Raw genomic sequence first — 22,704 nt, 5'->3', positions numbered from 1 at the left:
TTGCTGAAAAGCTATAAAATGGGAATTATCGTCACTTTTATCTTTTTCTCTACCCCACTCATAGTGCCATTAAGATGGGGATGTCTAATAATTTATGAATTATTCTGCTTATTGGTTAAAGTATTTGTCGATCTGTATTCCTTCAAGATTCTGCAAAGCCGGAATCGAAAGAAACTAGAATTAACTATATAAAGGAAAAAATGATATAGGAAAAGGAAAATACGGACAACTCTGATACTATGGCTTTGCTCTAGTCTGAGTTTTGCTGTGTTCGGGTGAATAGTCTGAGTTTTGCTGTGTTCTGGTGAATAGTATCTTAGTGCAGAGCCATTAAGCCCATATATGGTAACTTTTCTCTCCAGTGCTCAGCAGCTCTGGGTATTTCTTAATCATCGGCCTCTCTACTGCTTTGTCCATAATTTGGCATTGATAGTCCATTATGTAGTACCTTCAAAGGTTTTTTGAGGTTTTTCTTTAAAATAATTCTAATAAAAAATATAGCACTTCTCCGTGTATCAGTTTTGACATGATATAGATTTTATCCTCATATTTTACGTCCGCTCCTCTAGTACAGCAGTAAGCTCTGAAGAATCTGTAGTTGTTAAACTTCCAGGAATAAATCAATAAAAGTGTGTATGTTAGCTTGACATAGCCATGGAGTAGGGAACTGTTAGGTATTGATGTCTTTGTCTGGCCGTGGGTGTCCTCAGTATGACTTTGGCAATTGTTGGGTTTTGGAGGATATTCACCACAGGAGTGCTTCTTTCCTTTCTCTCATCTCTGAACCAGAAAGTCAGCTGGTAATAGCTGGTGGAGATAGTAAAATTCCATGAAAACGTGCCTTTCGGTATCGCCAATCCGTATATAATTCTGTCGGCAGTGGCTCTCAGTACTGTGCTCAGTTCCTGAGGGGGAAAGTTCTTATCCTGCTTGGGGGTGGGGAGGCAGGATAGGTGGATTGGAAGCGACTGGCTTGTTATCCTTTGGGATTTAAAGTCTGTTGTGTACAGTGTAAAAGTAACTAAATTTACTTTCTTGCGTCAGCGGACACCAACTGAGAAACAGTGCCCTCTGTAACCTCAATAACACGACCCTTCATTTTGTGCTTGAGTTTACAGGATTGCAGCAGGATTTTACTGGACCTTTTATAGCCAGGATTCGGATCCCTGGCATTAGTACTGAGTGACCTTGAAGTTCATGCATTGTCCTGTTCAGTGCCCTTCGGTGCCCTGGTGCCATAGATAAGCTCAGGTACTGATAGCAGTCTGTCTAGGAAGGTGACCAGGAACTCATTTTCCATCCTTCTATTTCTCAGGTATCAACTTGAACTGAAGGAGGACTGCATCGCTAGAACTAATAGATTGATTGAAGGTAAGAGGAAGAATAAAGGTGACCCTTGGTGGGAAAAAAAGCTGTACTTCTCAGTTTCGATGCAGGTTATCAGCTTCCTAAGTTGGGTCTGTTCTGTAATCCAAAATATATGTACCTTCCACTTCATTGTTGCTATAAACTGACACATTTTTTGTCCTTTTAATTTTACAAAATGAAAAAAATAATCACCGTCTTTCACTGTGTTTTTGCAAACCTTCATGTTTAACCTTTTGTATATTCTCAAAGATCAGTAATTTATCGGTAGAATTTTATTCAATTTTATTTCAGTATATTTTGATGAATAAATCTGTGATGGCAGGAAGGCGGCAGCAACTTATTTCCCTCGGTTAATATTACTCTAAGCCATGAGAGATTTCATTTTTTACTTCGGGAAAATTTTAACTTCTCTGTCCTCTGTGACCTGGTTTCTTATTTCTCTTACTTCTAATATATATTTATGCTTCATGATATTTAAACTTGACATATAACCTCCTAAACTCATATGTATTACCCCAAGACTAGGAAAGTTGGGTAATTTTTCGATCTTTCTGACATTTTACATTTCAGTATATTTCTAGGAACCAACCTGTAACAAGGACTTTTGGTGGGCATTTCAAATGGATTCTTGGGAGTGAACCAGGGCTGGGTGCTTGATACCCATCAGAAGGTCACCCAGTGTGTATGGCTGCTCCTTTGCTGAGACTAATACCTCTTGAGGAATTAGTACCGTCCTGTAGTCAGCATGTGATTTTTTTTTTTTTTTTTTTTTGCGGAACGTGGGCCTCTCACTGTTGTGGCCTCCCCCATTGCGGAGCACAGGCTCCGGACGCGCAGGCTCAGTGGCCATGGCTCACGGGCCCAGCCGCTCCGTGGCATGTGGGTTCTTCCCGGACCGGGGCACGAACCCGTGTCCCCTGCATCGGCAGGCGGACTCTCAACCACTGCGCCACCAGGGAAGCCCAGCATGTGATTTTTTTGATGATATATGTATAGAGTCTTGTGTTAGATGAAGTGAAAATGACAAAATAATAACTACAAATAACTACAGTCTTACAGAGCAGTCTTTGTCTTAAGGAAGTTCAGAGCCGTCGGCATGAGGGCCCCGCACTCTGTGCAGGTGGTGTAACTCTGGTGACTTGTGTAGCAGGAAGTTCACCACATGTATGACCATTACAACCAACTTCCCATCACCTATTGAGTAATGGGGCTTACTTACTCGCTCGCTGATGTTTTCTTTTTTTTGACCCAAATATCTGCTATTTTACGTGTGTGTGTGTGTGTTTTTTACCATGCAACGCAGCTTGCTGGATCTTACTTCCCCAACCAAGGATCAAACCCGCACCCTCGGCAGTAAAAACGTGGAGTCCTGACCTCTGGGCTGCCAGGGAATTCCCTCTATTTTAGATGATGAAATAATGGTCATTAGATCTGACATACTGGCTATAAATGATTAAATGAGTTTTGTATTCACTGGGAAAACTTTACGATGTTTAGTTGGTTGGCTCTGTCTTTCAGAAAAAGCTCTGCATTTCCAAGAGGAGTTTGCAACTCTTAATTTTAAAAAGGAAGAACTGGATCGTTCTGTAAATCGTGTGAAAGAACTTGAGGTAATTGTTAAGCCTATTGGTTTTTTTGAAATAGTTATTCGACAACACAGGAAATTTTAGCTTCAGTCATACATAATTTATCTCGAGTTATCCTCTTGGTATGTTTGGACTGTTTATTATATGACTCAGAGGGTGACGGTTGAACTTAATTCAGTAGTTCCTTATTTCAATCCTAGTCTCCTAGAGAAGCATAGAAAGAGCATGTCGTTTGCGGCCCAGAGTCGTCCTTGAATCCTTTGTGTCTCCCTCACTGCTTGTGTGCCTCTGGGCAAGATCTGTGACCTCAGATCCTTTCTCCGAAAACTCTGGGGTATTGCCCACATCCCATGGTTGATGAGGGACTTCAGTGAGCTGGTTTACTGTGCCTGGCCCATAGCAGGTGGCTGGTGTATACTATTATCTACTCAGCCTCTTCTCCCTTCGCCTCAGCAACAGGTGAAAATTCGTATCACTACATCAGGATCTCACAAATTAAAGCAAAATGAGAGGCATTTTTCACATGATACTGTTACTTTTTTTCTGTCCATGTGTGTGCTTGCTATCCAAAGGACAGGACTGGAACTTCAGGAACTTAAAATATGTTCTGTATATAAAATTTATTTTTGCAACTATGATGACTTGTTTGAGAACTTTATAGGCTCCGGTCTCCAAACATGAGATATATTAGACTAAGAAAAGGAAAGCACCTCACAGCATGTTATTGGTATCGGTCTTACCTTTTCATATTAAAAAATAGACATATTATTAACTCTGTGATGGCTTTTTGGTCCTTAGTTGCATCTGGAAAATGGGGTGATAATCCGAAAGACTTGCTTTGTAGGACAGGGTTCTGCATAAATTGAGTTGGATGAACTTGCCCCATCCCCAGCTCCAGGGCAGAAGTTGTAGTTAGGGTTGTGTTGTTGAAGAAAACGACACTTCAGTCAAGTGACCGAAATTAAATTATGCTGCCCAGCTGAGAGCAGCCCACCAGCATCTACCTGTGCAGTCCTGTAAAGTCACTGTTCAAGTACAAGTTTTCCTTTTCCAATTTCAGCTTGAGTTGGAGTCCGTCAAAGCTCAGTGTTTTTCATTAACAAAGCAAAACCACATGCTGAGCAAGAAGGTTAAAGAGATGAGCAACTATTCACTACTGAAAGAAGGGAACCTGGAGCTTGAGGCGCAAAATAAACTACTTAAACGACAACTGGAAGATGTGAAAAGTGAAAACTTGAATCTCCTAAACCGTAAGTCTTTTTTTTTTTCCTGATTTGCCTGTGTTTGTAATGCATGTTACGTTCATATTAGGAAACTCCTCTAAGCGAGGCTTCAATTGGGAAGATTTTATAAAGTTAAGATTCTGAGATTGAAATTCCTTTCTTTTTGCTTGCTATTCCATAATTTGTAGCGTAAGAAGAAACATTTTTTTAAATTTAATGTTTATTTTTTATTAGAATATAGTTGATTTACAATGTGTAGTTGATTTACAGTGTTTTGTTAGTTTCAGGTATACAGCAAAGGGATTCAGTTATATGTATACACATATCCATTCTTTTTCAGATTTTTTTTCCCGTATAGGTTATTACAGATCATTGAGCAGAGTTCCCTATGCTATACAGTGTGTCCTTGTTGATTATCTATTTTACATATGGTAGTGTGCGTATGTTAATCCCAAACTCCTAATTTTATCCCTCCCCCCGACTTTCCCCTTTGATAAGTTTGTTTTCGAACTCTGTCTGTTTCTGTTTTGTAAATAAGTTCATTTGTATCGTTTTTTTTAGATTCCACATATAAGTGACATCATAAGATATTTGTCTTTTTCTGTCTGATTTATTCCACTTAGTTATGATATTCCCTAGTTGCATCCATGTTGTTGCAAATGGCATTATTTTGTTCTTTTTATGTCTGAGTAATATTCCATTGTATATATGTAACACATCTTCTTTATCCATTCCTCTGTTGATGGACATTTCAGTCACTTCCATGTCTTGGCTACTGTAAATAGTGCTGCAGTGAACACTGAGGTGCATATATCTTTTGGATTTATGGTTTTCTCTGGATGTATGCCCAGGAGTGTGGTTGCTGGATCATATGGTAGTTTTGTTTTTAGTTTTTGAAGGAACCTCCACACTGTTCTCCATAGTGGTTGAACCAATTTGCAATCCCACCAACAGTGTAGGTGGGTTCCCTTTTCTCCACACACTCTCTAGCATTGATTGTTTATAGACAGTTTTTTTAAAGGAATTTTTTCTTTTTTTTTTAAACTTATTATTTATTTTATTTTTGGCTGAGTTGGGTCTTTGTTGCTCCACGTGGGCTTTCTTTAGTTGCAGAGAGCGGGGGCTCCTCTTCATTGTGGTGCACAGGCTTCTCATTGCAGTGGCTTCTCTTGTTGTGGATCATGGCCTCTAGGTGTGCGGGCTTCAGTAGTTGTGGCTCATGGGTTCTAGAGCACAGACTCAGTAGTTGTGGCGCATGGGCTTAGTTGCTCCGAAGCATGTGGGCTCTTCCCGGACCAGGGCTCGAACCCGTGTCCCCTGCATTGGCAGGCGGATTCTTACCCACCGCGCCACCAGGGAAGCCCTGTTTATAGACATTTTGATGATGGCCATTATGACTGGTGTGAGGTGATATCTCATTGTAGTTTTGATTTGCATTTCTCTAAAAACTAGCAAAGTTGAGCATCTTTTCATGTGCCTGTTGGCCATCTGTATGTCTTTGGAGAAGTGTCTATTTAAATATTTTTCCCATTTTTTGATTGGGTTGTTTGAGCTGCACAAGCTGTTTGTATATGTTGGAGATTAATCCCTTGTCGGTTGCTTCATTCGCAAACGTTTTCTCCCATTCTGTGGGTTGTCTTTTCATTTTGTTTATGGTTTCCTTTGCTGTGCAAAACCTTTTAAGTTTAATTAGGTCCCATTTGTTTTTTCTGTTTTTTTTAATTTTCATTACTGTAGGAGGTGGATCCAAAAAGATACTACTGCAGTTTATGTCAGAGTGTTCTGCCTATGTTTTTCTCTAAGAGTTTTATAATATCTGGCCTTACATTTAGATCTTCAATCCATTTTGAGTTTATTTTTGTGTACGGTGTTAGAGAATGTTTTAATCTCATTCGTTTACATGTAACTGTCCACTTTTCCCAGCACCACTTGGTGAAAAGACTGTCTTTTCTCCATTGTATATTCTTGTTCCTTTGTTGTAGATTAATTGACCATAGGGTCGTGGGTTTATTTCTGGGCTTTCCTGTTCATTGAGCTATATTTCTGTTTTTGTGCCAGTACCATACTGTTTTGATTATTGTAGCTTTGTAGTATAGTCTGAAGTCAGGGAGTCTGACTGCTCCAGTTCCGTTTTTCTTTTTCTTTCTTTTTTTTTAAATTTTTTAATTTAATTAAGTTATTTATTTGGCTGCGTTTGGTCTTCGTTGCAGTGAGCGGGCTTTCTCTAATTGTGGCGAGTGGGGGCTACTCTTTGTTGTGATGCATGGGCTTCTCATTGTGGTGGCTTCTCTTGTTGCGGAGCACGGACTCTAGGCGCGCAGGCTTCGGTAGTTGTGGCTCGTGGGCTCTAGAGTGCAGGCTCAGTAGTTGTGGCACATAGGCTTAGTTGCTCCGCGGCATGTGGGATTTTCCTGGAGCAGGGCTTGAACCTGTGTCCCCTGCATTGGCAGGCGGATTCTTAACCACTGCACCACCAGGGAAGTCCCTTCAGTTGCGTTTTTCTTGCTCAGGTTTGCTTTGGCTATTCGGGGTCTTTTGTATTTCTGTACAAATGAAAATTTTTTTTCTTCTAGTTCTGTGAAAAATGCCATTGGTAATTTGATAGGGATTGCATTGAATCTGTAGATTTCCTTGGGTAGTATAGTCATTTTGACAATATTGATTCTTCCAATCCAAAAACATGGTATATCTTTCCATCTGTTTATGTCATCTTCAGTTTCTTTTATCAGCATCTTATAGTTTTCAGAGTACAGGTCCTTTGCCTCCTTAGGTAGGTTTATTCCTAGGTATTTTATTCTTTTTGATGTAATGGTAAATGGGATTGTTTCAGTAAAGGTGCACCTTTACTGAATTCATGGATGAGCTCTAGTAAGTTTTCTGGTAGCATCTTAAGGATTTTCTACGTATAGTATCATGTCATCTGCAAACAGTGACAGTTTTACTTCTTTTCCAGTTTGGATTCCTTTTATATCTTTCTCTTCTCTGATAGTTTTGGAAGTCCTATGCACAGCAATGTTGTTTCAAAGTGGTGAGAGTGCATATCCTTGTCTTGTTCCTGATCTAAGAGGTAATGCTTTCAGCTTTTCACTGTTCAGTATGATGTTAGCTGTGGGTTTGTCATAGATGGCCTTTATTATGTTGAGGTAGGTTCCCTCTATACCCACTTTCTGTAGAGTTTTTATCATAAATGGGTGTTGAATTTTGTCAAAAGCTTTCTCTACATCTGTTGAGATGATCATATAGTATTTGTTCGTCACTGATCGATTTATGGATATTGAAAAATCCTTGCAACCCTGGGATAAATGCCACTTGATCGTGGTGTATGGTCCATTTAATGTATTGTTGGATTGATTCAGTTTGCTAGTATTTTGTTGAGGATTTTTGCATCTATGCTCATCAGTGATATTGGCCTGTACTTTTCTTGTGGTATCCTTGTCTGGTTTTGGTGTGAGGGTGATGATGGCCTCATGAAATGAGTTTGCGAGTGTTCCTTCTGCAGTTTTTTGGAATAGTCTCAGAATGATAGGTGTGTTAACTCTTCTCTAAATGTTTCATAGAATTTGCCTGTGAAGCCATCTAGTCCTGGATTTTGTTTGTTGTTAGTTTTTGTGTGTGTGTGTGTCTTATTTTTTATTGAAGTATAGTTGAATTACAATGTTGCATTAATTACTGCTGTATAGCAAAGTGACTCAATTCTAGATATATATACATTCTTTTTAGTATTCCTTTCCATTATGGTTTATCACAGGATATTGAATATAGTTCCCTGTGCTATACAGTAGGATCTTGTTGTTTATCCATTCTATATATACCAGTTTGCATCTGCTAATCCCAAAGTCCCACTCCTACCCTCTCCCACCCCCCCTCACCCCCTTGGCAACCACCAGTCTATTCTCTATGTCCCTGATTTTGTTCCTCTTTCATAGATAAGTGTCATATTTCATTTTTTTTTTTTTTTTTTAACATCTTTATTGGGGTATAATTGCTTTACAATGGTGTGTTAGTTTCTGCTTTATAACAAAGTGAATCAGTCATACATAAACATATGTTCCCATATGTCTTCCCTGTTGCGTCTCCCTCCCTCCCACCCTCCCCATTCCACCCCTCCAGGCTGTCACAAAGCACCGAGCCAATATCCCTGTGCCATGCGGCTACTTCCCACTAGCTATCTACCTTACTGCGTTTGTTAGTGTGTATATGCCCATGACTCTCTCTCGCCCTGTCACAGCTCACCCTTCCCCCTCCCCATAACCTCAAGTCCGTTCTCTAAGAGGTCTGCGTCTTTATTCCTGCTTTACCCCTAGGTTCTTCATGACATTTTTTTCTTAAATTCCATATATATGTGTTAGCATACGGTATTTGTCTTTTTCTTTCTGACTTACTTCACTCTGTATGACAGACTCTAGGTCTATCCACCTCATTACAAATAGCTCAATTTCGTTTCTTTTTATGGCTGAGTAATATTCCATTGTATATATGTGCCACATCTTCTTTATCCATTCATCCGATGATGGGCACTTAGGTTGTTTCCATCTCCGGGCTATTGTAAATAGAGCTGCAATGAACATTTTGGTACATGACTCTTTTTGAATTTTGGTTTCCTCAGGGTATATGCCCAGTAGTGGGATTGCTGGGTCATATGGTAGTTCTATTTGTAGTTTTCTAAGGAACCTCCATACTGTTTTCCATAGTGGCTGAACCAATTCACATTCCCACCAGCAGTGTAAGAGGGTTCCCTTTTCTCCACACCCTCTCCAGCATTTATTGTTTCTAGATTTTTTGATGATGGCCATTCTGACTGGTGTGAGATGATATCTCATTGTAGTTTTGATTTGCATTTCTCTAATGATTAATGATGTTGAGCATTCTTTCATGTGTTTGTTGGCAGTCTGTATATCTTCTTTGGAGAAATGTCTATTTAGGTCTTCTGCCCATTTTTGGATTGGGTTGTTTGTTTTCTTGTTATTGAGCTGCATGAGCTGCTTGTAAATTTTGGAGATTAATCCTTTGTCGGTTGCTTCATTTGCAAATATTTTCTCCCATTCTGAGGGTTGTCTTTTGGTCTTGTTTATGGTTTCCTTTGCTGTGCAAAAGCTTTGAAGTTTCATTAGGTCCCATTTGTTTATTTTTGTTTTTATTTCCATTACTCTAGGAGGTGGGTCAGAAAGGATCTTGCTTTGATTTATGTCATAGAGTGTTCTGCCTATGTTTTCCTCTAAGAGTTTGATAGTTTCTGGCCTTACATTTAGGTCTTTAATCCATTTTGAGCTTATTTTTGTGTATGGTGTTAGGGAGTGATCTAATCTCATACTTTTACATGTACCTGTCCAGTTTTCCCAGCACCACTTATTGAAGAGGCTGTCCTTTCTCCATTGTACATTACTGCCACCTTTATCAAAGATAAGGTGTCCATATGTGCATGGGTTTATCTCTGGGCTTTCTATCCTGTTCCATTGATCTATCTTTCTGTTTTTGTGCCAGTACCATACCGTCTTGATGACTGTAGCTTTGTAGTATAGTCTGAAGTCAGGGAGCCTGATTCCTCCAGTTCCTTCTTTCGTTCTCAAGATTGCTTTGGCTATTCGGGGTCTTTTGTGTTTCCATACAAATTGTGAAATTTTTTGTTCTAGTTCTGTGAAAAATGCCAGTGGTAGTTTGATAGGGATTGCATTGAATCTATAGATCGCTTTGGGTAGTAGAGTCATTTTCACAATGTTGATTCTTCCAATCCAAGAACATGGTATATCTCTCCATCTATTTATATCATCTTTAATTTCTTTCATCAGTGTCTTATAATTTTCTGCATACAGGTCTTTTGTCTCCTTAGGTAGGTTTATTCCTAGATATTTTATTCTTTTTGTTGCAATGGTAAATGGGAGTGTTTTCTTGATTTCACTTTCAGATTTTTCATCATTAGTATATAGGAATGCCAGAGATTTCTGTGCATTAATTTTGTATCCTGCCACTTTACCAAATTCATTGATTAGCTCTAGTAGTTTTCTGGTAGCACCTTTAGGGTTCTCTATGTATAGGATCATGTCATCTGCAAACAGTGACAGCTTTACCTCTTCTTTTCCAATTTGGATTCCTTTTATTTCCTTTTCTTCTCTGATTGCTGTGGCTAAAACTTCCAAAACAATGTTGAATAATAGTGGTGAGAGTGGGCAACCTTGTCTTGTTCCTGATCTTAGTGGAAATGCTTTCAGTTTTTCACCATTGAGGATGATGTTTGCTGTGGGCTTGTCATATATGGCCTTTATTATGTTGAGGAAAGTTCCCTCTATGCCTACTTTCTGCAGGGTTTTTATCATAAATGGGTGTTGAATTTTGTCAAAAGCTTTCTCTGCATCTATTGAGATGATCATATGGTTTTTCTCCTTCAATTTGTTAATATGGTTTATCACATTGATAGATTTGCGTATATTGAAGAATCCTTGCATTCCTGGAATAAACCCCACTTGATCATGGTGTATGATCCTTTTAATGTGCTGTTGGATTCTGTTTGCTAGTATTTTGTTGAGGATTTTTGCATCTATGTTCATCAGTGATATTGGCCTGTAGTTTTCTTTCTTTGTGACATCCTTGTCTGGTTTTGGTATCAAGGTGATGGTGGCCTCGTAGAAGGAGTTAGGGAGTGGTCCTCCCTCTGCTATATTTTGGAAGAGTTTGAGAAGGATAGGTGTTAGCTCTTCTCTAAATGTTTGATAGAATTCGCCTGTGAAGCCATCTGGTCCTGGGCTTTTCTTTGTTGGAAGATTTTTAATCACAGTTTCAATTTCAGTGCTTGTGATTGGTCTGTTCATATTTTCTATCTCTTCCTGATTCAGTCTTGGCAGGTTGTGCATTTCTAAGAATTTGTCCATTTCTTCCAGATTGTCCATTTTATTGGCATAGAGGTGCTTGTAGTAATCTCTCATGATCTCTTTTATCTCTGCAGTGTCAGTTGTTACCTCTCCTTTTTCATTTCTAATTCTATTGATTTGAGTCTTCTCCCTTTTTTTCTTGATGAGTCTGGCTAGTGGTTTATCTATTTTGTTTATCTTCTCAAAGAACCAGCTTTTAGTTTTATTGATCTTTGCTATTGTTTCCTTCATTTCTTTTTCATTTATTTCTGATCTGATTTTTATGATTTCTTTCCTTCTGCTAGCTTTGGGGTTTTTTTGTTCTTCTTTCTCTAATTGCTTGAGGTGCAAGGTTAGGTTGTTTATTCGAGATGTTTCCTGCTTCTTAAGGTGGGCTTGTATTGCTATAAACTTCCCCCTTAGAACTGCTTTTGCTGCATCCCATAGGTTTTGGGTCGTTGTGTCTCCATTGTCATTTGTTTCTAGGTATTTTTTGATTTCCTCTTTGATTTCTTCAGTGATCTCTTCATTATTAAGTAGTGTATTGTTTAGCCTCCATGTGTTTGTATTTTTTACAGATCTTTTCCTGTAATTGATATCTAGTCTCATGGCGTTGTGGTCAGAAAAGATACTTGATACAATTTCAATTTTCTTAAATTTACCAAGGCTTGATTTGTGACCTAAGATATGATCTATCCTGGAGAATGTTCCATGAGCACTTGAGAAAAATGTGTATTCTGTTGTTTTTGGATGGAGTGTCCTATAAATATCAATTAAGTCCATCTTGTTTAATGTATCATTTAAAGCTTGTGTTTCCTTATTTATTTTCATTTTGGATGATCTGTCCATTGGTGAAAGTGGGGTGTTTAAGTCCCCTACTATGAATGTGTTACTGTCGATTTCCCCTTTTATGGCTGTTAGTATTTGCCTTATGTATTGAGGTGCTCCTATGTTGGGTGCATAAATATTTACAATTGTTATATCTTCTTCTTGGATCGATCCCTTGATCATTATGTAGTGTCCTTCTTTGTCTCTTTTAATAGTCCTTATTTTAAAGTCTATTTTGTCTGATATGAGAATTGCTACTCCAGCTTTCTTTTGGCTTCCATTTGCATGGAATATCTTTTTCCATCCCCTTACTTTCAGTCTGTATGTGTCTCTAGGTCTGAAGTGGGTCTCTTGTAGACAGCATATATAAGGGTCTTGTTTTTGTATCCATTCAGCTAATCTGTGTCTTTTGGTGGGAGCATTTAGTCCATTTACATTTAAGGTAATTATAGATATGTATGTTCCTATTCCCATTTTCTAAATTGTTTTGGGTTCGTTATTATAGGTCTTTTCCTTCTCTTGTGTTTCTTGCCTAGAGAAGATCCTTTAGCATTTGTTGTAAAGCTGGTTTGGTGGTGCTGAACTCTCTCAGCTTTTGCTTGTCTGTAAAGGTTTTAATTTCTCCATCAAATCTGAATGAGATCCTTGCTGGGTAGAGTAGTCTTGGCTGCATGTTTTTCTCCTTCATCACTTTCAGTATGTCCTGCCACTCCCTTCTGGCTTGTAGGGTTTCTGCTGAGAGATCAGCTGTTAACCTTATGGGGATTCCCTTATGTGTTATTTGTTGTTTTTCCCTTGCTGCTTTTAATATGCTTTCTTTGTATTTAATTTTTGACAGTTTGATTAATATGTGTCTTGGCGTATTTCTCCTTGTATTTATCTTGTATGGGACTCTCTGTGCTTCCTGGACTTGATTAACTATTTCCTTTCCCATATTAGGGAAGTTTTCAACTATAATCTCTTCAAATATTTTCTCAGTCCCTTTCTTTTTCTCTTCTTCTTCTGGAACCCCTATAATTCGAATGTTGGTGCGTTTAATGTTGTCCCAGAGGTCTCTGAGACTGTCCTCAGTTCTTTTCATTCTTTTTTCTTTATTCTGCTCTGCAGTAGTTATTTCCACTATTTTATCTTCCAGGTCACTTATCCGTTCTTCTGCCTCAGTTATTCTGCTATTGATCCCATCTAGAGTACTTTTAATTTCATTTATTGTGTTGTTCATCGTTGCTTGTTTCATCTTTAGTTCTTCTAGGTCCTTGTTAACTGATTCTTGCATTTTGTCCAATCTATTGTCCATTCTATCTCCAAGATTTCGGATCAACCTTACTATCATTATTCTGAATTCTCTTTCAGGTAGACTGCCTATTTCCTCTTCATTTGTTAGGTCTGGTGCATTTTTATCTTGCTCCTTTATCTGCTGTGTGTTTTTCTGTCTTCTCATTTTGCTTATCTTACTGTGTTTGGGGTCTCCTTTTGCAGGCTGCAGGTTTGTAGTTCCTCCTGTTTTTGATGTCTGTCTCCAGTGGCTAAGGTTGGTTCAGTGGGTTGTGTAGGCTTCCTGGTGGAGGGGGCTAGTGCCTGTGTTGTGGTGGATGAGGCTGGATCTTGTCTCTCTAGTGGGCAGGTTCACGTCTGGTGGTGTGTTTGGGGGTGTCTGTGGCCTTATTATGATTTCAGGCAGCCTCTCTGCTAATGGGTGGGGTTGTGTTCCTGTTTTGCTAGTTGTTTGGCATAGGTTTTCCAGCACTGTGGCTTGCTGGTCGTTGAGTGAAGCTGGGTGCTGGTGTTAAGATGGAGGTCTCTGGGAGATTTTCGCCGTTTGATATTATGTGGAGCTGGGAGGTCTCTTGTTGATCAGTGTCCTGAAGTTGGCTGTCCTACCTCAGAGGCAGAGCCCTGCCTCCTGGCTGGAGCACCAAAAGCTTTTCATCCACAGGCTCAGGATAAAAGGGAAAAAAAGTAGAGGGAATTAGTAGAAGTATGAGGAAAGAAAGAAGGAAAGGAGGGTCGGAAGGAAGGAAGAAAGAAAGAAAGAAGCAAAGAAGGAAAGAAGGCAAGAAGGAAAGAAAGGAGGGAGGGAGGGAGGAAGGAAGGAAGGAGGGAAAGAAGGAAAAAAGACAGAAAGAAAGAAGATACAGTAAAAATAAAATAAAGTATAATAAAGTTATTGAATTAAAAAATTCTTATTTAGAAGAAAAAAAAAAAGGGACGGAAAGAACCTTAGGACAAATGTTGGAAGCAAAGCTATACCGACAAAATCTTACACAGAAGCATACACATACACCCTCACTAAAAGAGGTAAATGGGGAAAAATCCTAAATCTTGCTGTCAGAGACCACCTGCTCAATTTGGGATGATTCGTTGTCTAAAGGAGGGAAGGAAGGACAGAAAGAAAGAAAGAAAGAACGAAGGTAAAGTATAATAAGGTTTTTAAAATTAATTATTAAGAAAAAAAAAATTAAAAAAAAAAAACATGGACGGATAGAACCCTAGGACAAATGGTGGAAGCAAGACTATACAGACAAGATCTCACACAGAAGCATACACATACACATTCACAAAAAGAGGGAAGGGGAAAAAATCATAGATCTTGCTCCTAAAGTCCACTTCCTTAATTTGGGATGATTGGTTGTCTATTCAGGTATTCCACAGATGCAGGGTACATCAAGTTGATTGTGGAGCTTTAATCCGCTGCTTCTGAGGCTGCTGGGAGAGATTTCCCTTTCTCTTCTTTGTTCTCACAGCTCCCAGGGCTAAGCTTTGGATTTGGCCCTGCCTCTGCGTGTAGATCGCTGGAGGGCGTCTGTCTTTTGCTCAGACAGGATGGGGTTAAAAGAGCCGCTGATTGGGGGCTCTGGCGCACTCAGGCCGGCGGGGACGGAGGGGCACAGAGTGCGGGGCGGGCCTGCGGTGGCAAAGGCCGGCGTGACTTTGCACCAGCCTGAGGCACGCTGTGCGCTCTCCCGGGGAAGTTGTCCCTGGATCCCGGGAACCCGGCAGTGGCGGGCTGCACAGGCTCCGCGGAAGAGGGGTGTGGAGAGTGACCCGTGCTCGCACACAGGCCCCTCGGTGGCGGCAGCAGCAGCCCTAACTTCTCCCGCCCGCCTCTGGGGTCCGCGCTTTCAGCCGCGGCTTGCGCCCGCCTCTGGATTCCGCGCTTTCAGCCGCGGCTCGCGCCCGTCTCTGGATTCCAGGCTTTCAGCCGCGGCTCGCGCCCGTCTCTGGATTCCGCGCTTTCAGCCGCGGCTCGCGCCCGTCTCTGGATTCCGCGCTTTCAGCCGCGGCTCGCGCCCGTCTCTGGGGTCCGCGCTTTCAGCCGCGGCTCGCGCCCGTCTCTGGGGTTCCTTTAAGCAGCGTTCTTAAACCCCTCTCCTCACGCCCCAGGAAACAAAGAGGGAAGGAAAAGTCTCCTGCCTCTTCTGCAGGTGCAGGCTTTTCCCCGGAATCCCTCCCGGCTAGCTGTGGTGCACTAACCCCTTCAGGCTGTGTTCAAGCCGCCAACCCCAGTCCTCTCCCTGCGCTCCGGCCTCAGCTCGCAGCCCCGCCCGCCCCGGCGGGTGAGCAGACAAGCCTCTCGAGCTGGTGAGTGCCGGTCGGCACCGATCCTCTGTGCGGGAATCTCTCCGCTTTGCCCTCCGCACCCGTTGCTGTGCACTCCTCCGCAGCTTCGAAGCTCCCCCCTCCGCCTCCCGCAGTCTCCGCCCGCGAAGGGGCTTCCTAGAGTGTGGAAACTTTTCCTCCTTCACAGCTCCCTCCCACTGGTGCAGGTGCCGTCCCTATTCTTTTGTCTCTATTTTTTCTTTTGCCCTACCCAGGTACATGGGGAGTTTCTTGCCTTTTGGGAGGTCTGAGGTCTTCTGCCAGCCTTCAGTAGGTGTTCTGTAGGAGTTGTTCCACGTGTAGATGTATTTCTGGTGTATCTGTGGGGAGGAAGGTGATCTCCGCGTCTTACTCTTCCGCCATCTTCCGCCTTCCTTCCCATATTTCATTTTATTTTTTACTTCTTTCAAGTCACTTAACCTTTTATTTTAGTTTTTTTAATTAATTTTTGGGCTTCCCTGGTGGTGCAGTGGTTGAGAGTCCGCCTGCCGATGCAGGGGACATGGGTTCGTGCCCCAGTCCAGGAAGATCCCACATGCCACTGAGCGGCTGGGCCCGTGAGCCACGGCCGCTGAGCCTGCGCGTCCAGAGCCTGTGCTCTGCAACGGGAGAGGCCACAACAGTGAGAGGCCCGCGTACCGCAAAAACAAACAAACAAAATTTTTATTGGAGTATAGTTGCTTTACATGTCATATTTTATATTGCACATATAAGTGATATCATATGGTATTTGTTTTTCTCTTTCAGACTTACTTCACTTAGTATGATAATCTCTAGTTGCATCTGTGTTGTTGCAAATGGCATTATTTCGTTCTTTTTCATGGCTGAGTAATATTCCATTGTATATATGTACCACATCATCTCTTACCCATTCATCTCTTGATGGATATTTACGTTGTTTCCATGTCTTGGCTATTGTGAATAGTGCTGCTATGAACATAAGGGTGCATGTATCTTTTTTAATTAGAGTTTTCTCCAGATATATGCCCAGGAGTGGGATTGCTGGATCATATGGTAATTCTATTTTTAGTTTTCTGAGAAACCTCCATACTGTTTTCCACAGTGGCTGCACCAACTTACATTCCCACCAACAGTGTAGGAGGGTTCCGTTTTCTCCACATCCTCTCCAGCAATTTGTCATTTGTAGACTTTTTAATAATGGCCATTCTGACCACTGTGCGATGGTACCTCATTGTGGTTTTGATTTGCATTTCTCTAATAGTCAGCCATATTGAGCATCTTTTCATGTGCCTATTGGCCCCCTCTATTTATTTTTTGGAGAAATGTCTACTTCAGTCTTCTGCCAATTTTTCGGTTCCATTGTTTGTTCTTTTGTTGTCGAGCTGTGTGAGCTGTTTGTATATTTTGGAAATTAAGCCCTTGACAGTCGCATCATTTGCAAATATTTTCTCCCATTCTGTAGGTTGTCTTTTCGTTTTGTTTACAGTTTCCTTTGCTGTGCAGAAGCTTGTAAGTTTGATTAGGTCCCATTTGTTTATTTTTGCTTTTATTTCTATTGCCTTGGGAGACCTAAGAAAACGTTGGTACGATTTATGTCAGAATGTTTTGCCCCTGTTGTCTTCTAGACATTTTATGGTGTCATAGCCTATGTTTAAGTCTTTAAGCCATTTTGAGTTTATTTTTGTGTATGGTGAGAGGTCGTGTTGTAACTTCATTGATTTACATGGAGCTGTCCAACTTCCCCAACACCAGTTGCTGAAGAGTCTGTCTTTTTTCCGTTGTATATTCTTGCCTCCTCTGTCGAAGATTAATTGACCATAGGTGTGTGGGTTTATTTGGGGGCTCTCTGTTCTGTTCCATTGATCCATATGTTTGTTTTTGTGCCAATGCCATGCTGTTTTGATTACTGTAGCTTTGTAGTATTGTCTGAAGTTTGGGATGGTTATGCTCTTGGAAGTCTTCTAATCACAGTTTCAGTTTCAATACTTGTGATTGGTCTGTTCTTACTTTCTATTTCTTCCTGGTTCAGTCTTGGAAGATTTCACCTTTCTAAGAATTTGTCTATTTATTCTAGTTGTCCATTTTATTGGTAGATAGTTGGTTGTAGTAGTCTCTTATGATCGTTTGTATTTCTGTGGTGTCAGTTGTAACTTCTTTTTTGTTTCTAATTTTATTGATTTGAGCCCTCCCTTTTTTTCTTGATGAGTCTGGCTAAAAGTTTATCAATTTTCTTTATCTTTTCAAAGAACCGTCCTTTAGTTTCATTGATCTCTTCTATTGTTTCCTTCATCTCTCTTTCATTTATTTCTGCTCTCATCTTTATGATTTCTTTCCTTCTACTAACTTTGGGTTTTGTTTGTTCTTTCTCTAGTGGCTTTAGGTGTAAGTAACCTTAGGTTGTTTGAGATTTTTCTTGTTTCTTGAGGTAAGATTGTATTGCTATAAACTTCCCTCTTAGAACTCCTTTTGTTGCATCTCATAACTTTTGGATTGTCGTGTTTTCGTTTTCATTTGTCTCTAGGTATTTTTTGATTTCCTCTTTGATTTCTTCAGTGATCCATTGGTTGTTTAGTAACATATTATTTAGCCTCCATGTGTTTGTGTTTTTTCGTTGTTTTGTTGTAGTCGATTTTTAATCTCATAGTGTTGTGGTAGGAGAAGATGCTTGATATGATTTCACTTTTCTTAAATTTACTGAGGCTTGCTTTGTGACCAAGCATGTGGTCTATCCTGGAGAATGTTCCATGTGCACTTGAGAAAAATGTGTACTCTGCTGCTTTCAGATGGAACGTTCTATAAATATCAGTTAAATCCATCTGGTCTCATGTGTCACATAAGGCCTGTGTTTCCTTATTGATCTTCTGCCTGTATGATCCGTCCATTGATGAAAGTGGGGTGTTAAAGTCCCCCACTATTACTGTGTTACTGTCGATTTCTCCTTTTATGGCTGTGAGCATTTGCCTTCTATATTGCTCCTGTGTTGGCTGCATAAATACTTAAAATTGTTATATCTTCTTCTTGGATTGATCCCTTGATCATTATGTACTGTCCTTTTTTGTCTCTTGTAATAGTCTTTATTTTACAGTCTATATTGTCTGATATGACTATTGCTACTGCAGCTTTCTTTTGATTTCCATTTGCATGGAATACATTTTACCATCCCCTCACTTTCAGTCTGTATGTGTCCCTAGATCTGAAGTGGGGTTCTTGTAGACAGCATATATACAGGTCTTGTGTTTGTATCCATTCAGCCGGTCTATCTTTTGGTTGGAGCATTTAATCCATTTACATTTAAGGTAATTACTGATATGTACTTACTGACGTTTTGTTAATTGTTTTGGCTTTGTTTTTGAAGGTCTTTTTTCTTCCCTTCCTCTTTTGTTCTCTTGTGACTTGATGTCTGTCTTTAGTGTTGTGTTTGGATTGCTTGTTCTTTTTTGTATGTGTATCTATTGTACATCTTTGGTTTGTGGTTCCCAGGAGGTTTTGATATAGCAGTCTGTATATGTACAAGATTGCTTTAAGTTGCTGGTCTCTTAATTTCCAGTGCATTTCCAATATCCTGCATTTGTATTCTCCTCTTCCCATGATTGCTGGTTTTGATAACATATTTGTGTGGGGGTGATTTCCTACCTTTGTTTTATGTTTGCCTTTACCGATGAGCTTTCCCATTCATAATTTTCTGGATTCTAGTTGTGGCCTTTTCTGCCTAGAGAAGTTCCTTTAGGATTTGTTGTAAAAGCTGGTTTGGTGATGCTGAATTCTCTTAGCTTTTGCTTGTCTGTAAAGCTTTTGATTTCTCCATTGAATCTGAATGAGAGCCTTGCTGGGTAGAGTATTCTTGGTTGTAGGTTTTTCTCCTTCATCACTTTAAATATATCTTGCCATTTCCTTCTGGCCTGCAGAGTTTCTGCTGAAAAATCAGTTGATAACCTTATGGGAATTTCCTTGTATGTTATTTGTTTCTTTTCTCTGTTCTTTGTAATATTTTATCTTTGTCTTAATTTTTTGGTCAGTTTCATTAATATGTGTCTCGGTGTGTTCCTCCTTGGGTTTATCCTGTATGGCGCTCTCTGAGCCTCCTGGACTTGAGTGTTTCCTTTCCCATGTTAGGGAAGCTTTTGGCTGTTAGCTCTTCAAATATTTTCTCAGCCCCTTTCTCTCTCCTCTCCTTCTGGGACCCCTTTAATGCCAATGTTGTGGATTTAATGTTGTCCTAGAAGTCTCTTAGACTGGCCTCATTTCTTTTCATTCTTCTGTCTTTATTCTGTTCCTCGGCAGTGATTTCCACCAATTTGTTTTCCAGCTCACTTACTCGTTCTACTGCCCCATTTATTCTGCTATTGATTCCTTCTAGTGTGTTTTTCATTTCAGTTATTGTATTGTTCATCTCTGTTCATTAAAGCTTCTAACTCTTTATTAAACATTTCTTGTATCCTCTTGGTCTGTGTCTCCATTGTTTTTCTTCTTGGTCTTGGATCATCTTTACTATCATTACTCTGAAATCTTTTTCAGGTAGGTTGCCTATCTCCGCTTCACTTAGTTGTTCTTCTGGGGTTTTATCTTGTTCCTTAGTCTGGAAGATATTTCTCCACTGTCTGGTATTGTCTCACTTGCTGTGTTTTTGTGGTCTCCATTCCTCAGGCCGTAGGATTATAATTCTTCTTGGTTCCGGTGTCTGTCCCCTGGTGGGTGAGGTTGGTCCAGGGGCTTGTGCAGGCTTTCTGGTGGGAGGAACTGGTGCTTGCACACTGGTGGGTGGAGCTGTGTCATGTCCCCCTGGTGGGCAGGGCCATGTCAAGGGGTATGTTTATAGGTGGCTCTTGGCTCAGGACAACTTTAGACAGCCTGTCTCCTGATGGGTGGGGCTGTGTTCCTACCCTGTTCATTGTTTGGCCTGAGGCGTCCCAGGACTGGAGCCTGCAGGCTGTTGGGTGGGGCTGATCATTGGTGCCAAAATGGAGACACCCCCCCCACCCCCACCCCCGGGAGAGCTCACGCCCAAGAGTTTTCCTTTGGGCCCCACGGTGAGCCACAGCCGACCCCCGACTCTGCCAGAGACCCTACAGTACCCGCAGGTAGGTCTGGCCCAGGCTTTTATGAAGTCAGTGCTTTGCCCTGGGTCCCAGTGCACATGAAACCTTGTGTGCGGCCTCCAAGAGGACCATCTGTTTTCCTCAGTCCTGAGGAGCTCCTGCACTCGAGCCCTGCTGGCCTTCAAAGCCAAATGCTCTGGGGGCTCCTCCTCCTGATGCCAGGCCCCCAGGCTGGGGAGCCTGACGTGGGGCTCCAGACTCACTCATATGGGAGAACCTCTGTGATAGAATTACTTTCCAGTTTGTGGATCGCCCACCTGGAAGGTATGGGATTTGATCATAATGCAAAAGTGAACTTCCTAATGTCTCACTGTGGCTTCTTCTTGGTCTTTGGATGTAGAATATCTTTTTTGGAAGGTTCAAGTCTTTTTAGTCAGTGGTTGTTTAGCAATTAGTTGTGATTTTGGTGTTTTCATAAGGGGAGGTGAGCTGAAGTCCTTTTACTCCACCATCTTGTCTCTCCCGCCAGTCCTGAAGAAACATTTTAAAACTGTCCGAATTTGCCCCTCCAGATGGTACCGGGCTTCCCTTGCCCTCTGACTGCTGGTCAGGTGTGCCGAGTGCCCACAAGCACTGGGAGGGAGGGAGGAGAGAGGTCAAGGTTGTTTGCCCTCCTGCCACCTCCATATACAGCGTCCCTGGGCTGGCCCTGCGCCTTTCAGCCATGCAAGGTCCGAGTGTTTGTGGGATGGCCTCTCTAGCATTCTGCAGCAGCTCGCTCTCTCCAGTTCTGGGAGTTCCTGCCTCCCCGGCCCTCTAGGCCCAAGGGCTACAAACAGCATGGCTCTGCTAGTAGCCTAGGGAACTATGCCATCCTTTGTGGCTACGGACCCAGCCTAAGTCAGTCTGTATTGAAGGGTTCTCCGATGACCTGAATTGGGCATGACGTCTGTTTTCTGCCTGGACCCTGAGAGCCCCTGACAGATGCACAGATCGAATTGGACCTCAGGGCAGTCATTGACAGGTTTTGGTAGAGCACTCCTTATCTGCCTCTGTAGGGAGAAGAGGCGGGCTTTCAACTTAATTTGAGGATTTGAAAGAATTGTATTACATGGAGAAGGATGTGAGAATAGTAAAATTTGCATTTATGTGCATTAAATTATTTTGTTTTGAAATTTGTGAGTCAGAATTGCCTGTAGTCCATTTGATAGAATTAATACAATATTGTATGCATACAAAAAAAGGAAGAACAATTTGAAACTTGTTTGGCTGCTTTTAAAAGTCAAGCGACAGAAGTCAGAAAGAGAAAGACATATAATATTGCTTATGTGAAATCTAGAAAAATGGTACAGATGTGACCTTATTTGCAAAGCAGAAATAGAGACACAGATGTAGAAAACAAACTTACGGTTACCAAGGGGGAAAGGGGGTGTGGGATGAATTGGGAGATTGGGATTGACATATATACACTACTATGTATAAAATAGGTAACTAATGAGAACTGACTGTATAGCACAGGGAACTCAGTGCTCTGTAGTGACCTAAATGGGAAGGAAATCTAAAAAAGAGTGGGTATATGTATAACTGACTCACTTCGTTGTACAGCAGAAACTAATACAACATTGTAAAGCAGCTGTACCCCAATTTAAAAAAAAAATAGGTAAACAATAAGGACTACTGTATACCACAGGAAAGAATACTCAATATCTTGTGATAACCTATAATGAAAAAGGATCTGAAAAAGAATATATAGGGCTTCCCTGGTGGCGCAGTGGTTGAGGGTCCACCTGCTGATGCAGGGGACGCGGGTTCGTGACCCGGTCCGGGAGGGTCCCACATGCCGCGGAGCGGTTGGGCCGTGAGCCGTGGCCGCTGGGCCTGCGCGTCCGGAGCCTGTGCTCCACAACGGGAGAGGCCACAACAGTGAGAGGCCCCCGTACCGCAAAAAACGAAAAAAAAAAAGAATATATATTATGTATATGTATAACTTAGTCACTTTGGTGTACACTTGGAACTAGCACAACATTGTAAATTAACTAAACTTAAATTAAAAAAAAAAAGTCAAGGGCTTCCCTGGTGGCGCAGTGGTTGAGAGTCCGCCTGCCGATGCAGGGGACACGGGTTCGTGCCCCGGTCCAGGAAGATCCCACATGCCGTGGAGCGGCTGGGCCCGTGAGCCATGGCCGCTGAGCCTGCGCATGCGGAGTCTGTGCTCCACAACGGGAGAGGCCACAGCAGTGAGAGGCCCGCATACCACAAAAAA

At 41.4% G+C, this 22,704-nt stretch overlaps 1 protein-coding gene across 5 annotated transcripts in view; it reads left to right on the top strand.

Moving 5' to 3' along the window:
- Window positions 1-22,704, top strand: part of OFD1 (OFD1 centriole and centriolar satellite protein) — a 71,787-nt gene that overhangs the window by 22,428 nt on the left and 26,655 nt on the right. For all 5 annotated transcript variants that reach the window (XM_027095821.1, XM_027095822.1, XM_027095819.1 and 2 more), the window contains 3 exons: window positions 1,316-1,371; window positions 2,887-2,978; window positions 4,015-4,204. In XM_027095821.1, the coding sequence (XP_026951622.1) occupies window positions 1,316-1,371; window positions 2,887-2,978; window positions 4,015-4,204 (338 nt within the window). The remainder of the gene's footprint in view (window positions 1-1,315; window positions 1,372-2,886; window positions 2,979-4,014; window positions 4,205-22,704) is intronic.

This window comes from Aethalodelphis obliquidens, unplaced genomic scaffold, assembly GCF_003676395.1.
Source record: "Aethalodelphis obliquidens isolate GAN/ISIS:26980383/991018 unplaced genomic scaffold, ASM367639v1 scaffold94, whole genome shotgun sequence".
Taxonomy (NCBI): Eukaryota; Metazoa; Chordata; class Mammalia; order Artiodactyla; family Delphinidae; genus Aethalodelphis; species Aethalodelphis obliquidens.
This window is presented reverse-complemented; position numbering and strand designations above follow the sequence as displayed.